Source organism: Struthio camelus, chromosome 4 (genome assembly GCF_040807025.1).
Source record: "Struthio camelus isolate bStrCam1 chromosome 4, bStrCam1.hap1, whole genome shotgun sequence".
Lineage (NCBI taxonomy): Eukaryota > Metazoa > Chordata > Aves > Struthioniformes > Struthionidae > Struthio > Struthio camelus.
The window spans coordinates 50,798,650-50,815,277 of NC_090945.1; the positions used below are offsets into that span (position 1 = coordinate 50,798,650).

The 16,628-nt window shown below is 49.1% G+C and overlaps 1 protein-coding gene across 2 annotated transcripts in view; it reads left to right on the plus strand.

Moving 5' to 3' along the window:
* Positions 1-2,405: 2,405 nt before the first annotated feature.
* Positions 2,406-16,628, plus strand: part of STOX2 (storkhead box 2) — a 156,729-nt gene continuing 142,506 nt past the window's right edge. The window contains exon 1 of one of the 2 annotated variants that reach the window (XM_068942586.1): positions 2,406-2,754. In XM_068942586.1, the coding sequence (XP_068798687.1) occupies positions 2,406-2,754 (349 nt within the window). The remainder of the gene's footprint in view (positions 2,755-16,628) is intronic. The other variant, XM_068942589.1, reaches the window with a different exon arrangement.

Below are 16,628 nucleotides of genomic sequence, written 5' to 3' on the forward strand. Positions count from 1 at the left end.
ACTCCCCCCAGATTCTGCGGCAAAGCCGTTTGAATCAGTAGTGAGATGGGGAAAGAGAAGGGAATAATGAATGCGCACACTTGTCACCTACAGCCTTTACCCAGACCCTTGAAACAACGGGGGGTCTTTCAAGGGGGGCCGCGGGGTCCCGCTCAGCTCACCCTGGCTGTGACTTTTATGGGAATGGCATCTAACCCCGAGAGCGCGATATTATCTTGATTTATGCCAGAATCACTACGCTCTGTCCAACTTGTTTTGGACAAATTATACTGTATTGTCTCTCGTGACCTTGTCATTATGGTTTTTTTTCCTCCTCATATGCACCCGTGCACAAACGCAGGGGGACTCGTCCAAACCAGCTCTAGTCATTGTCCCTCCGGTCACGCCTGCTCCTCTCGCTTTCGGGCTCTGTAGACAAGCAGAGCGGGTGCCACCAGCGCCGACAGCACGCCAGCAGCCCCTCGGCAGCCCTGCAGGCAGGGAAAAGCCCGAACATCATCGCCCGGCATATTTCGCATTTGGACTGCCGTTGTTAGTAAGAAGCGCTGATTACATGGCCTCCTCGCTAAATGAAGACAGAGGTGTAAGAAATGCATGCAAGGATTGAGGTAGCCGTTGCAATGGGATTCCTCCTCGCTGGGCAGGGCCGGCAGACGGACCCGAGGAGGAGGATGAGGGCTCCCCCGCGGGCTCAGCTGAGGGCCCGGGGTTCAAGCCACGGAGGGTGGGCGTGAAGCGGGGCGAAGGACAAGATGGCGAAATCCCAGTGGGAGAGGATTAGCCGGCTACGAATTAGCCTTTACAGGGGAACAAGCCAGGGACAGGGAGGATGTTGACAGCAGAGGAGCGTTACTCCAAATGCCTTGCAAGGGTGGGAAAATGACTGCCTGGCACGTTTTGCCGCACAGGTTGCCTCAGAATTGGTACTGAGGGGAAGACAAACGCCGCTCACGGAGATGAGGTGCTGGTTACGCGACCAAAGGCCGTGTTGGGCGCGCGCTTTTTCCAGAGGCAGCAGAAGGACGGTGGATTTGATGAGTGCTCAGATTTGGGGGGCGGAAGCAAAACCTGAATGCTGTGTGTGAATGCTCGGTACGTATCAGACACGGGAACCAAAAGAAGTCAAAAGGCTTAGCCTGACGCCTTTGGGTTCTCAGGCAGGATTAAAAAAAAAAAAAGACCAGTTAAAGCTTTATGTTACCTGCCGAGCGGGCGAGATGTCACTGTGATGAGCCTCACACAAAGGCAACACACAGGTAAGCCCTGCCCAGAGGAGTTGAAATGAAAGTGTGATGCGAGAGATAAAAGCCTGATACAATGCAGAGAGGAGGAAGGCACAAGGTAATAATAACACGCATATGAGAAGATCATGACAGTAGTTTCAACACAGCGAAACTAGCTATTTTAGCAGGCAATCAATGGCTCAGGTGAGCTTTATGAAGCAGTCTGCAGTACAACACGGATGCCGAGGGGTCCCCTTTCAAGCTTACGGCTGAATGAAAACGTAAAAGCGCCCCTTTGAAATATTGACAGAGGCACAATCAAAAGTATTGTGGGCTGAGAAGGGCGGGGGGTCCTGAGATCCTGCTGCGCTGGATTTTTAAGGAGGGTTTACAGAATTGCGAGCCAGTGTTAATAAGCTCTGTTCATGACTCTGAATGACTCACGGGGATTTTGGACAGTGCATTTTACCTCTAATTTCCCCTTTGGTAAAGCTAATTCCGTAAAACTTGTCCGCTTCTCTGAGAGGGTGGTAAAGCTGATCACAGTCGGTATAGCGCTTAGACGGCATTGGAATAAAACCAGAAAGGAGCGGGAATATCAAAGGAGTTTAGAAACGAATAGGGTGGCAGCTTCAGGGGGAGAAAAGACCTAAGAGACATTGATGTTGGCCAGTACGGGAGAAAGAGGCTAAAAAACCTGCTCGCGCAGAGCGGAGGCGGCCGCGGCCTTCCTCCTCCAGCGCTGCCCTCCTCGGAGGGCATCGGCGGCCAGAGCTGACCTTTTGCGGCGAACCTGAGGACTCTCCGCAGCAGGTGGAAGTTCAGGGTCTTAAATCTACCCCTTCCTTTCGGCAGGCAGGGGCGTCCCGCGCTCCCACGCGTGCCTGGCCCCCGGCTGCCCTGGGGGGCACCGACGGCCCCGCAGCACCGGGCAGGCGACATCCCGGACCCGCGCAGCCGCCCCACCAGCACCCCCGAGGCACAGACCAGCTCCGCGCTGCCGCCGCCGGAGGAGGAGGAGGAGGAGGAGGAGGCGGCACCGGGGCACAGCGGGGCGGGCCGGGCCGGGCCGGGGGCGGTGCCGGCGCAGCGGGGAGGCGGCAGCGGCCGAGCCGAGCCGAGCCGAGCCGGGCCGGGCCGGGCCGGGGCAGGGCATGGCCGGCGGCGGGTGGCGGTGAGGCCATGCGGCGCCGGGCCGAGCGGTGCCTGCAGATCGCCCCGCACTCCCTGGCCATCGTCCTGGGCGGCGGGGCGGCGCGGCCGGGGGGCGGCGGGGCGGCGGCGGCGGCCGAGCTGGAGCTGGGCCGGCACCGCATCGGCTACGAGATCTTCGCGGACTTCAAGCGGGAGAACATGCAGCACTTCTGGGACCGGCGGGCCACGGCGGCCGTGGCCGAGACTTTCTTCCTGGGCTGGATCGACGAGCAGGTGCTGCTGGTGCAGGGCAAGGAGGAGCACCTGGAGGTGCTGCGGCAGGGCTGGGCGCGCCGATCCCTCAAGCCTCCCAGCGGCTTCCACATCAAGTGCCTGGGTAGGTGCGGGCCGGGCCGGGGGCACCGCCTGGGGGTGTCCTGGGGGGGCGCCGGCGAGCCCGAGCCCCGGCGCCGTCGGGCAGCGGGCGGCTGCGGCGCTGCTGGTTGCGGGCGAGAAGCGCGGCGCCGGGTTTGGGCGGCGTGTGCGCCTTCTCGCCGGCCAGGATGCCCCTTTATTTCTTTTCTGTTCTATTTTATTTTATTGTAATAGTCAGAGTTGCAGTCAGTCCATCTAACACGATAACGCTGCCCGTTTCTGCCTCACTGATGTTCCACGGGGCGTTTGGCCCCAGCTTGACCTCGCGCATCAGTATAGGCGCTTGCCGTGGCAGAAGGCGGCGGCAGCCGGGGGAGGCGAGGGAGGCAGGCGGCTGTCGGGGCCGTAAAGGGCGAGTGTGTGGCGGCCGGGGGGGCTGGCTGTGCCCCGGGGCGTCCTGCGTTTGTGCAGCGTGGCCTAGGGACTAGCACATCTCTTTCTGAATTTTCTTCGGGAGGGGGAAAAAAACCCCAGTACGGACAGCAAAAGCTTGCAGTGCTTTATTTTGACCGGAAAAGACAAGGCAAGAAATAAAGCTCTGCCTCTTGGATACATGTTGGGAAGTTGCAAAGAACTAAATTTTCCGTGGGACTTAGGTATCCTACAGCCGTCACAGCTGGAAACGTGCAGCTTTCCTTACAAGAGAAGACGAATTGTGAGGATTTGTTGTGGTGCTGTGATGGCCTGGTTGCTCCCCACGGCCACTGGGGAGGTGATGGTGAGAGAAAGTGTCTTTTCCTTACACGTCTGTGTCTTAATCAGTGGGCGCTCAGGATAGCTCACGGTTAGACATGCTGTCTCTCCAGTGGGAGTTTCAGACCTTTACAACAGGATGCCCCCATGCATTCCTTGTAATATTAATTGAGTAAAGTTCCTGCAAAGAACAAACTTTGTTTTTTTTCCCTAAATCTCAGTCTTTTAATGTATTTTAACTGCCCTTCTGGAACAGGCAACACAGAGTCTGGTAAGTTCTGCTCATGTGCAGTTGTGCGTCTTGTGCAGTTTTCAGACATTTCTCTGTTACTCATTATTTCTCGATCAGACTTACCTGAGGAAGACGAATCCTTCTATGCTGAGGAGAAAGCTCAGGACAAGCTGCCCATTTGAAAATGAATTGCTGGACCTCTTTTTCCACAGCACACAGAAATCCCCTCTGCACTTGGCCAACAAAACAGGGTTGGAGAATAGGTGGTAAATCCTCTTCTGGCAGTATAAACGTGTTCTGCACTCCACCAATATTTAAAAGAGAGTAAAAAGTTGGTTGGCAGGTAGCAAACTTGTGTTTTGGCTGGGGTTTTAAATGGGGCTGCTGTTCATTGCCAGCAGAGAAAAACCTCCGTGTGCTTTCTACCAAAGGCTGTCAAATGCTTTTACCTTTACTTTCTGATGAAAGTAGTGCCCAACCCCTGTCAGTAGTCTTTTCCTCTCCTTGGAGATAAGCGCAGCGGTTAATGCTCGCTGCATTACCCTGGGGGTCCCCTGGCTCCTGGGGACTCTGCGGCCCCAGCGGGACTGAGGACGAAGAGCGCTTGAATGGGCGCCATCGCCTGACGGGGCACACGGTGAGCGTTTGATTTGTGGGGCGTCCCTGGACGGAGCAGATGAGGCAGGCGATATTTCTCAGCCCGCTGAGCACGAGGACTATTGAACGGCGCGCTCGACCTTGGCGTTACTAACGCGAGACGGAGCAGTGCCAGGAATGGAATGTAAACAGGTTTCTGTGGTTGATTTTAAAATACAGAAATACAACTTTTGCTAGAAGTTCATGTTAATAAGTAAGCTCGCTAATGTGTAAACAACAGGCATTCCTTGGAGGTTATCTTTTTTTGGTGAATTTACAGAAGACGAGAGCCAAAAGTGTTCTTCTGACATTAAAAATACAAAATGCTTCTCAGTATTAAAAGCTGTGAAAGAAGAGCATGGACCTGCTGGATTCTTGCCTGTTATGCAGTGCTCTTGGCTGGGGTAAATGAGATGTGGAAAAAACGATTATTCATAAGGTCTCTGCCTCCTTTCCACACCCAGACTGATAGATAATTCAAGTCTTTTATCTAAGTAGATTCACCCTTGCACGCTCTGTAAAGAGACCAGGGGAGTTATGTAGTTAAAGAAGAATCAAAGTAACGGGCCTGATCTGTCGGCATGAGCATCAGCTTAAATGTGTGTAATTGTATTTTCAACGTAATTAGATGCCTAATGTGTAAATGGCTGTGATTTATTTAGGAGCTCTTCCCATGCTTTATTCTCCGCTTTGTAACATTGCAGTCAGTGAACGGTACACACTTCTCAGCTTTTTTTTTTTTTTTTTTTAAACTCACTACAAAACTGTCTTTTCAAAAAATGGTGGCTGTATCGGGCTGTGAGGAACACCTGCCTGGTGGGGAGGAACAGTAGTTTTTTATTAGCTGTTAATGAACAACTGATGGGGTCAGGGGGAAAAACAGCACAGTATTTTGAGGAAGGTGAAGTTTTCTGCCGTTCTGCACCAGCCCGTAGCGTCTGCACTAGACAACGAGCGTCCTGATCCGCTGGCCGCCCTCTTGGGGGCGAGGGGAAATACCTTCTCCTCGGCTGCGTGACCGGCCCACGAGCTCGCCGAGGCCTGGACCGAGGGTGACGCTTCCCCGCACCGACAGCGTTAAGTGCTAACGCGACCCAGAATTATGACTGCAGCTTGACTTTCAAACCTCTGCTGGTGATGCTGATGTTTTCTCTTCGTTATGGTCCAGAGCCTTGGCTGGTCTGTTGAGTAATGGGTCGTGATGGTCACGGAGATAACTGCTGGAGGAAAAAATATCTGTTGAGGAGGAGGGAATGCTCAACCTCTAGCATGCATTGCTGCTGCCATGACTGGAAAACATGCTAACATAAAACGGAGGGAGAATCGGCCCTGAATTGGTCTTTCCACGTTTAAATCCACATTTAAAATGTCAGGTGTAGTTAGCACAGATTGGACAGTACTAGTGGCTCTGTGGCTTGTGACGGGTGTGTCTGAGCCAGAAAAAATGGGTTAAAATCCGTGTGAGTTGCTGGTGTTCAAAGGTTTGACACTGAATCGTAAGATTAGATCCTGCCATGAAATAGCATAGGGATCCGAAGCAAGGCAGAGGATTGCTTTAGTGCCTGCAGTTTAGGGTTTGAGGGTGCAGGGAACGGAGTGCTACACAGGTAACTTAAAACTCACTTCTGCGGCCGCTGTCTTAAACTAAACGGTTAGGTCACAATTACTTGTTTGGTGTCCATTTTCGCAGCTTATGCTGCGAGTTACTCAGGTATTGGGAAATTGATGGGTGTAGCTAAGGTTTTTAAGCTGGCTGACAGGAAAGCTTTGGGAAGCATATACAGACTTTGAATAAACCAAAACCAGTAGGCTAAATGTGCTGATTTGGAGGGGCATGGAAATCTTACGTATACCCGTAGGTCTCGCTGATGAAATTCGTCGTCTTTGCTAAGACTGATTTGAAGCTTTCTTGTAACTTTGCAACGCTTCTGCAACTTAAGTCTTTAATGAGTGTTATTATTTTAATAAGATTTCTCTCTTTGACACGCCTTCCATTTGCTCCCACTAATATTTGTCATCCTGGAAGCTGATTTTTTTTTTTTTTTTTTCCCCCTTTCAGCTCCTCCGTGCCTGCACGAGGAGGGCTGTGCCGCCGGGGCAGGCTTGCGGGTGGGTGCTCCACCTCGGCAGGCGCGTTTTCATGTCTTCATCTCCTTCTGTGCTTGCAGACGAGACTTCCTTCTGCGTTTCTTACACTTGATTTTTGTGTCTTGGACAATGGGCATCTTTGAGAGGTTTTCATATGCTTCATGGAAGGGCCGTGCCCTTTTGTAAGGGTTGCTCTATCAGTGAGTTAAAAAGAAGTGACCAAACTTTATAATGACCCTTTGGGTCGTGCCCAGAGCAATTTCTTCCATTAGAAGCTGATGTTTCAATTGGAGTTTTCAAGAAATGTATGTGCAATAATTAAACTAACTAGCCCGAGTTATAATTTAGCAGGGTTGGCCGGGCCGGGCCCTTGTGCATTGTGTGTGCTCAGCCGTGCGCGGGGGGAGAAGTCTTCTGCCGCGCTCGGAGCCGGAGCTAAGTGCTCTCCTTTCTGTCCCCGCCGTGTTTCTCTTTTTCCACCAAAAATTAAATTAACACCCCACCAGTTTAGCTTTAGTCATTTTCACAGCGAGTTTTTCAATCGTTAGTGAATAACTGTAGTGCTGTGTAGACTGTTGGGTATTAAATGTTATTCATTTATGGCCAGTCATTAAAATGTTAATTGTCTTTTTTTTTCCCCTTCCCAATTATCTCCTTTAAATCGTGAGCATTTCTTTTCGGAGAGGTAGTGTTAGATTTCATAGTAATAAAACCTCTGAGGAGGAGGAGTGTACCGCATGTTCATACACACCTTTTGTATGCCTCGTGGTATTGCCATGGGAACTCAGTTGAGGGGGTTTTAACTGCAGTTTTTGAATCCTCTGCCCTCACCTCCACCTGAACTTAGAGCTGATTATTGATCCACTAAGCAATTGTTATTTCTGTGAGGTGATTATTGCAGCCTGAAAAAATGAAAGGCAAGTTTGGGTAAACTTAAGCTCATAGTCTGACTGGGGTGCTTATGATTTTGCTCCCAGCTTTGAGCAAAGAAAAGGCAAAGAACTTTGCTGCTTGGAAGTATTGGGTTGGGCCTTCAGTGTACTTTGAAAAGCAGCTTTTAGAGCCCAGGGAGAGAGAGGCAAGAGACAAGTGGTTATGGACCACGTGGAACGTGTCTGGTTTCTGAGTACGTGGTGTGTGCTCGCACTTTGATGGTGAAATCCTGGAGTCAAAAAGGCTTTTTGCTCTTCAAGGGAAGTAGCTGGAGAAGGTCCTGCAAGACTTAACTGCAGCTTACAGCATTTCTCTGAAAAGTATTGGGGCGGGGGGGGGGAACCCACACATGGATTTCACTTCTTTTTCAGACTCAAAGCAGCTTCTCTTGAGGAAGCAAAGCCAAATACACTGATGCATTGTATTCACTGGGCAATTCAAGTCAAGGATTTATAAGGTTAATAGGCAGCTGGTACTGTATCTCTCCCTTCACCTCCTTTCCGCCCTCTGAAGAATGCCTTTGTATACTAAAGAGTACTTCATAGTAGCTGTGACTTTAGCAGTAAACTCTTCTAAAGCCATCCAACTTCTCAGTTAAGTGTATGCCCTATATATTCTGTGTAAAAAGCAACCCTGTAAGAAAATTAAGGTTCCCCAGTGAAGCCCTTGGAAATCGGGGTAAGGCAAAGCGGAAGTTGCACGAGGGGCCGTAACTCTTTCCATCTCTTTGTGCATGGCGATCCAGTCTTTTAATTAATGTTCCTTGTTCCTTTCCTCCAAGGAAGGACCCTTGTCGCAGCCGGGGAGCAGCACGGAGGCGGCATAACGAATGAGGCGGTTGCCAGGTGTTATTGCCAGCGTTTTGAATGGGCTCCCGGGCTGCCGTCGCTCGGCCACCGTGCCGAGTGAGCCCCACCGTGTCCCCGATTTGCTCCTCGCCTGCCTCCTGAATAGTCAAAAATGGGGTGGTAGGTGGCCAGCCGCGGGTACCGCAACCCCTGTGGGCTCAGTCCCGGGGACTGGCTTTGAGTACGGGGCAGGCGTGGGGGAGCCAGGACCGTCACTTCTTTTGGTCTTGTCTCGGGGTGCTGTCGGGGCTGGGGACTGACGTCGTCGTCGTCTCGGGCGCGTGAAGCTGCTTGCGCTGCTGCGCGCTCCCGTCCGAGGAGCAGGTCAGAGAAACGGTCTGCCTGGAAATAAACCTGAGCAAAACCGAACAAAAGCGTGTGTGTGCATAATATACGTGTACAAGTATATAGCCCATTTTGGATCAGTACCGCCTGATCCGGCTTGAGATTTCAGGCGAGTTTGGGACTTCTGCATCTTATGAAATGACAGCTGTAACTACGCAGCTTTGCCCAGGAGGCGAGCAGGGGGTCCCGCGCGGCGGGCCCGTGGCGCGCGCGCTCAGCAGGGGCGAAGGCCGTCCGCGTGTGCCGTGGGGCCGCGGCGGGGGCCGAGCTGTTCCCCGGGCCCCGCGGCCTCCCTTTCCTTGCAGCTCTCTCCGGCCGGCAGCCGTAGGTAGGAAAGCGCGAGTTATCTCTTGCCGATTTTTGTCCTTGGTTTGTTGGCAGGTGCGTTCGGGAAAGGAGCGCGGATGTGCAAAGTTGGCGTGTTGAAGTTGGGTTTCTGCTTCCAAACCTGTTTGAGGTGTGCTGGCCACCGTGGGGAGCGAGGGGCCGGGGGAAAAACCAAGGGGGTTAAGAGGATGTTGTGTGGGCACTGAGCAAATCGAGCCCGTTCTTCTGGGTGGTTCTGTCCTTCGCGGTTTTCAAAGCGGTAAATCTTACTCTCAGATTTTCTTAAATTGTTTAGAAGAGGAGAAGCAGCCTTTCTGCTCCGTTTGTTCCTAATCGGCTTTTCAGCTTTCCATGCAGTAATTACTGAGCTGCATTAACTGAAAGGAGGCAAATGCTTTCTCCCAGCCCGTCCAAAGCAGGCTTTAAACTTCAGCAAACTTGGACTCCAGGTCTTTTACCGGTAATTTTCTTTTCTGCCGGAGTTAGATTTTCTTTACGTTTTGCTAGTAGATGCCTATTGACTAACGTGTTATTTATCAAAGTATAATGATTGTAGTAGACTAAGTTCAGAGCTTTTACACATGTTGCTATACTTTAAAATCTGCTTTTAAATGTATGAGGAGATTGTTTAATGCAAAGGTGTTACAGGAAGTGTCAGAAGTATATGAAAGCGCTGCTTTCCCAGGGCTTGAGGTGCAGGTTTTGATTACGCTTTTTCGTAAAGTGGATGGTAAGAAAGTTGGTGCTCTTTCTGAGCTGTCTTGACGCTGTTGCTTCAGGCTATTCATCCAGATCGTGAACCATTCTTGGTGTGTGTTTTTTTTATTTTTATTTTTGGCTGGACAGAAGAATTACGGCCCGTGCCCGAGGTAGGGCATGCCAGAGCTTTCCCACATTCTTGTCTGCGTTCAAGGCATCAATTTAGAAAGTAACAGCACTGATGCATCCCAGAAGTTTCAGGTGTCCTCGGGGACGCCTGGCATGCAAACCTGCCCCGTGCGCGCGCACCGCACGCGCCTTCCTCCGGCTTCGGCAGGCGCGTGGTGGCCAGGCTCCTCGTTTTTGGTAGTCGCGTAAAGGCTGAGGTGTTTAGAGAAAATGAAAACTGCAACCAGGTGGTGTTTTCCATTGTGGAAACCTGGAAACCATGGCTGTGAAATCTGAGGCTGGAAGGAACAATTTAATAAGCGATTTTCGCAGTAGCAGAAATTTTACGGGGTTCTGATGAAATGTTAAGCTCTCTCCACACTTTGTTTTTATTTTAAATGTGAAAGTGTATATGTTTTGGTTATTGTCTAATGATGTTGACTGCTGGGAATGTTATTGCAATATCCAGTTTCTATATTGAAACTGCTCCCTGGGTGGGCCAGATTGGGCAAGGTTTTTAAGGATATTAGTTTCTTTTCAGAATAAAATTCTTTTACATAGTGTGTAAACATGCTTTCTTCTGTCCAGTGTACTTGATCCCTCGGTTTATGACCTGACATTTCACATGAGACCACTGATGATAAATATAGGCATCCTAACAAATGTATAAACGTGTATATTTTGATGAAAATAAATGGTTTCCTGCTGCCATTTAAGCAGATCTTCATGGATTTTTTTTTTTTTTAAGTCACAGAGTCCTGTCCTGAAAAGGATGATAACTATTCAGGGAATCTGAATAATGTTTCTTTTTCTATTCATTTTTTTCCTATAGCAAAAAACCAATTGTCTGATACCGCCATCAGCTCTCTTTAAGCCCATATGTGGTTTCCTTGTGAGAGAAAGTTGTTATACTGTGCACTTAAATGTGCACAGTCAATTAACTTCTACGCTGTGTTTTCTGGAGCTGGATAAACTTCTAAACCATGTAATATGAGATGTTGTTGTTTTTCACAAGGAAGAACACCACCACCACCAAAAGTCCAGAAACATAGTCAAATGCTAGAGCCTTTTAGCTTAACCTTGACTTCTACTGTCAGCTGATGTAGAGAGACATGCAAGTGTATCGAGGATTGCTCTCTAAATGAATTTGTTTGCTTTTCAAATCTCTATTAAATGACTCCAAAGTCAAGTTCTTTGCAAAAATCTATACCCTGTGAAAGTGGAAAAACATTTATATCCGGAAAGCTTAATTTGTATAGTTTCATGAAGTTGTACTTTGAATGCAGTTTTTGCAGGCGGTTAGCGCTTCAGGAGGGTACATAGGCTCAGGAGGAGCGTAGAGACGCCGCCGAGGGGCCCAGCAGCAGCCCGGCAGCGAGCCATCCCGGCCGGGGGCACAGGAGCTTCAGGAGGGGGACGGCTCAAGCTGCTTTCTTGCTGCTGTCGCCTAAAACACGCTGGCGGCGGTGGCCAAGCAGGGGCTGGAGGGGCAGCGCGTGGCTGTCCGTCCGCGCTGGCGCCGCGGCGCTGGTGACTCCGGATTGTCCGCTCCCGCGCCGGCTGCAATGTGTTGTTTTGGGGCGTGCGCGGAAGAAGGAGTGAAACTGCAGGGATGGTGTTTCGCACGTGAGTTGTAAAACTCCCGATGTATTATGAGCGTTAGGGGAGGCTGGGTGCTTTCAGCGTGTTTGTCGTTTGGCACCAGAGTCTCGAGTATCGTTGCGCTATGTTCGTGCTAGAAATGGTTATTTCTTTTTTAAGAAAAGAACATTTTTGTCCTTTTAAAAAATGCTCTGTACCAAGTTCAGCGAAACTTTTAGTTTGAGAAGAAAGGCAAATTAATATTCAGTGTTTAGGACTGCAGTTGCATTTTCTACTTCATTAATTTTATTAATATCTGTGAATGCCTCCAGATGCAAAGAATATGGACAATGAGAGAGGCTTTGGATGCATAAGCCTTTCCCCAGGTCACGGTGAGGAAGACCTAATAGCCTAATAAAAGGTACTACGCCTGCCTGCCTGCCTTGTTGCACTTGTATCCCTGGATCCATGTGCTTAGGGAACTCTGCAGCTGTGCGAACAGCAATACGTGCAGTTCATTACCGATGTCTGCTGCCAAGGAGACTAACCCCGCATAAACGCGATGTATTGCTGCCTGGCGGTTTCTTCTGTTCAGATTCTACAGAGAGATGATCAAAATATCGTAAAAACCAGGCGATGGTGCAATGAGCTTCAGCAGTCTTTGTTGGGGGGGTGGGTGTTATTTTAGAGGAGGAGGGTGTTGTGTGAGTGAAAGGATGGTCTGCTTGGTATTTTGGCTGCCAGCAGTGCTCGGCCTGCCCGGGGCCAGGGCCGTGCAGCCTCAGCCGCGTGGGATGGACGCTGGCCTTGCCTGCTCAGTGTTTGCTCCCCTGCTGGCGCATACGCAAGGTTAGTGCCCGGACAAGTTCCCTTTTCATTGACAGATGAAATAACAATAGCTGGCATTAAGAGCAGGCCAAGCGTTTGCTTTGGGTTCCCCGGGAGGGCCTCCTCTGTCTCTGCTCGGGGAAGCCCAGGCACCACGGGCCCTGTGGGGCTGCTCCTGAAGCTCCCGAAACTGGAAGCAGGTCGTCACCAGAAGCAGGTCGTCGGGACTGATGCAAATGGTCCGTGCAGCCACAGGGCTAGACCGCCGGAGCAAGGACAGGGACGCTCGAGAGCCGGGAGAACCACCTGGGACGGCCAAAGCACGGGCGAGGAGAGGCAGGAGCTCCCCACGGATGTGCTTTTACAGCCATTTAATAGCTTCCAGTTCCTCAGCCGGAGAAGGAGCAAATTGTGGACGATGGAAGGGGCCTGAATGGAGCTTTTCAGGTGGTTGGTGGCTTGATAGGCCTGGCCGTGGTCTGGCTGCGAGGAGGAGAGTGACTTGCCTCCACTGTAGGGAACTAGAGCAAAGTCCTATTGAGCTGCAAGTTCATGAGTAGTTTAAACAGTGGCAAAACAGGATTTAAAGGTCTCGCTTAAAATAAAAGAGGGCATCTAAATATACTAGCCGTTATTAGCAGGAGAATTTTTTTATTTAAAAAAAAGAAAAAAGGGTAGTGGGAATTTTCTCCCTCGCGTAATTTGAGAAGAGAACTTAAAGGGACGTATTCACCTAGCGTTCCCAAAGGGGAGCGGGGGAAAAAACTTTGAGGAGACTGATCTTTACAATCAGCCTTGGTAACTTGTGAAAATTATCCTTTTTCTTAAAAAGAAACATATTGTTGGTCTTACCGATTGAAAAAATCCTAGGTGTCAAGTCTGTTCTATTTAAAAAAAAAAAAGGGGGGGGGGAGGATGCTATGCAAGAATTTAATGCGTTTTCTTAAGGGTTCTAGCAACATGGTATCGTCTCTCATCTTTCAGGTGGTTAGGTGATGCCTGCAAGGTGTGGGAGGAAGAACACAGGACACGTAGGACTGTTAAACTTTGCAGGTTTTCTCAGAAATTGCACGCTTAAGCATCCCGCAGTCGAAGCTTAGGGCGATTTTCAGATGGAGTTAGTAACCTTTGTATTGCCTTCACATATAAATGTGTATGTCCATATCTGTGTGTGTGTGTATGTATATATTTCTACACACACATATGCACACACAAACATATAATATATAAATATATATTAAAAATGCTTTAAGTGCTGTATGAACAGAGACTTCCCATTACTTTTACCTGAGTTTTTGGGCTGAGTGATCCTTATTCAGCCAGACACCGATGCCCACATGTGAATTCAGCGAGTTACATCTGACTTCGGTGGGAGAGGTCATGTGTTTAAATAGAGGGATGCTGTACGTTCTGTGTATTTGCCCGAGTACTGTCAGGACGTTCACCTGAGGAATGAATCCACACACTTAACTCCGGAATGGGTTGTCTGTGCTAAGCAGGTGGCCCTGTGATTGTGACGGTTAAGCTTGCAAAATCAGGACTAGTATTTTTGAATTTTTATTTTTGATGTGTTCAATGCTCGGAAAGATAAACAACAACAGAGTTCATCCAGGATCGTAGCTGCCTTCAGGAAAAGTATGAAGGGGAAGTCTTAATTAAGACTTTGTCAATAAAGTCGCAGCACGTAGGCTACACTTGTAGACGTGCGCTTGTTTCGATTTTATTTCCTTGGACAGAAGCTAGTAGCTATCATCTTGTCATTTTTCATTTACAGTTATAGCTTGCAGCCTTGAGTTTATGGATTTCTTATTAATTCAAGTCCTTTGCTTTTGTTTCCAAGATATTTTCTCACTGTTAGTTTTTCTTGGTTAGAGGTGTACAGCCAGAGCTCCTGGGTGCAGCTGATGCCAAAGAGCTGTTGGAAGGTCTGTAGGGACATGCTTCTTGGCTGTTTTTCAAACGCAGTAGGGCTGTGAAAAGCTTTCATGTCAGAATCACTACGTCTATTGTTGTTCTGCTCTTCTGTGTCAATAGGCAATCTCATCCAGTGACATACTTGATCTTAAAGAGGGAAAGCAGATTTATCTGTAACCTAGAGCATGAATCTTTTTAATTTTTCTACTTGTGCAGTTTTTAGGTTTCTGGTTTCAGTGATTACTGAAATGAATTCTGGTGCCTCGTTTCTAAGCTCTTCAATGTTTGAGTTGAGATAGAGGGCAAAACATATGCTATCTGCTGGGAGCCGCAAGACACCAGTCACCTTGTGAGAAGGAAGAAAAGCAAGCTGTAAAACTCAGTGTGTTAAATTTACAATCTTTTTTTGTGACGTGAGCGATGGAGGTAAAAGAGAAGTAATTTTGGCAAAACCTGTTCTTTGCTTGCTGGAAAAATGTTGAGCAACTGGCATGCAGTATTTCCATTTCTTGCTTGCTTTCACACTGGTGAGTGTTCTTGCACCCGTTTTCAATCTCTTGGCATCATCTCCGGTGCTGCCTGTCTGAATCAGTAATATGAGGCTGGTGTGATGGTTCTCACCTTGGATTTGTGGATTGCTAACTCGCCAATGGAAGTACAGCAAACGTAAGCCGTGCTTTTCATGTTTACTTTTTTGTGGACTTTTTGAAAGGCGTTCATGGATCGTTTGAGGTTCTGCAGACTCCAAGCTGAAAACCAGTGTCCTCGCCAAGCCCAGCGTTCAGCCCCTGCATGCGCAGGTACCTGTGTTACCAAAGGCTGTGCTCCGCGGCTGGCATGCTCGGGATTTCATCAGAACTTGTAGTTCACCGTTCCTGATCGTGTGGCAGCTACCCTAATCCTCTCGTCCCTCTCTCTTTTTTTTTTCGTCTTATATTTGACAGCACAAGTTGGGCTTTGGTGGCTCTGCCGGACCTACGCTGTGCTGAGCACTGCAGCGCTGACCCGGGGCTGGCGTCAGTTCGTGCTCTTGCAATACAGACCATTAGATAATTGCACTCGCATATGTTGTTGCTGGTGAATGAGAGGTAATCTGTAAAAAAGCAACTGGGTAAAGAGCTCTTGCTCAAGACCTGCTTGGCTTTGCTTGTTTTCTCACCACTTAGGCTGTAGTAATTAGTTGTTGTGGCACCCCTCTGTCTCCTTGCTGAATGAGTTGCATGCATAAGACTTTAAAAGCTTTAGTAGAGCTATGGTGAGTTTGCAGTCACAGATATTTGAGTATGAATTGGCTTGAATATGGAGCTATAAGCATGTAAGACTTTGTAAATGGCTGTCCTTATTTTCTTTCCTGTAATTGTTCACTAGGGGAATGAGTGCAGCAGGATCCATCATGTCAGCAGGCAAAAGAGTAGGCACGTCGCACTGTTGCAGTGTGGTTTACTGGTCTTGGCATACACCGTGAAAACGCCATAAAAACACCAGCAGTAATTGCTTAACACTGTGCAGAAAGAAATGGAGCTTGTAATGGATTATATAGAATTTCTCTCACTGAACAGCACGGTATGATTGTTGCCTGATATTACCTCTGAGTTTTAGTGCTGTGTCTGACTTCTCGTACAGGCTTGTCCTCTCCTAAATATAGTAGCAGGAGAAAAAGGATGAGATTTGCACCTCAAGGCAACTCTGTGTCTTCTGCTTAAGCATGTTTGAGAACTGTCCCGTTCTGCTCACCATATGGCACTGCATAGGCCTACAGAAGTACATCTAGGGAGGTGACTTACTCCTGTCCTGGAAAAATGAGGGTGGAAGGGGAAGTGATAGGTTGTGGGGTTTCCTTTTCCCTTCCTGACACCAAAGGTCTCCGCATTTTTGCAAGGTGACAGAGCTTTGTGTCATCATTTAGGCTACTCCTTTTTTCCTGCACGTGTTGCAGAAAACGTATCTGAGCCAGGTTTGAACTAGCCAGCTCAGGTCTGGCTTGTGCTCTTCAAATCCAGTAATAATTACGAGTGTCAGCAATAACTATATCATCCAGTCGCTCAGGCAACCTGTGATGAGCTGCTGCAATAAGTGACTTGAATCCACTAAATTAAAGCTAGCTCAGGTTTATCTAGGCTGCACTTCCGCGTTAGGATCCTGTAACCCTCCTTTACGAGCCGAGTGGTTGCGGTGAATTCCTCAGGGCTTTTCACTTCGTGCCTTTTAAATTTGCCTTTCTGTGAGCTTTGCAAGTGCAGGTTTCACCTGTATCCATAACAGACCTTTCCTCAGTGCTGTCTCTCTGTTTAAAAGCTTGTGCCAGTATGCAACCACGCACCTTCTCTCCGCAGCTGACTCTGTGCCAGGGTCACACGTGGAGGAAGTGTAGATAACAACCTGTCCCTTTAAAGCCTACCTGCCGCCCCGCTGCTTGTGGCAGTTGTTGTTGTTTTTGTGTTGGCTTTGCTCTAGCTGCTTCTGCAATCTTCGCCTTCCTCTGAGACATCCCGTCGCGCTCTCGATGGCTCCAGAAACATCTTTGGCCGCAGCTGGTGCTTGCAA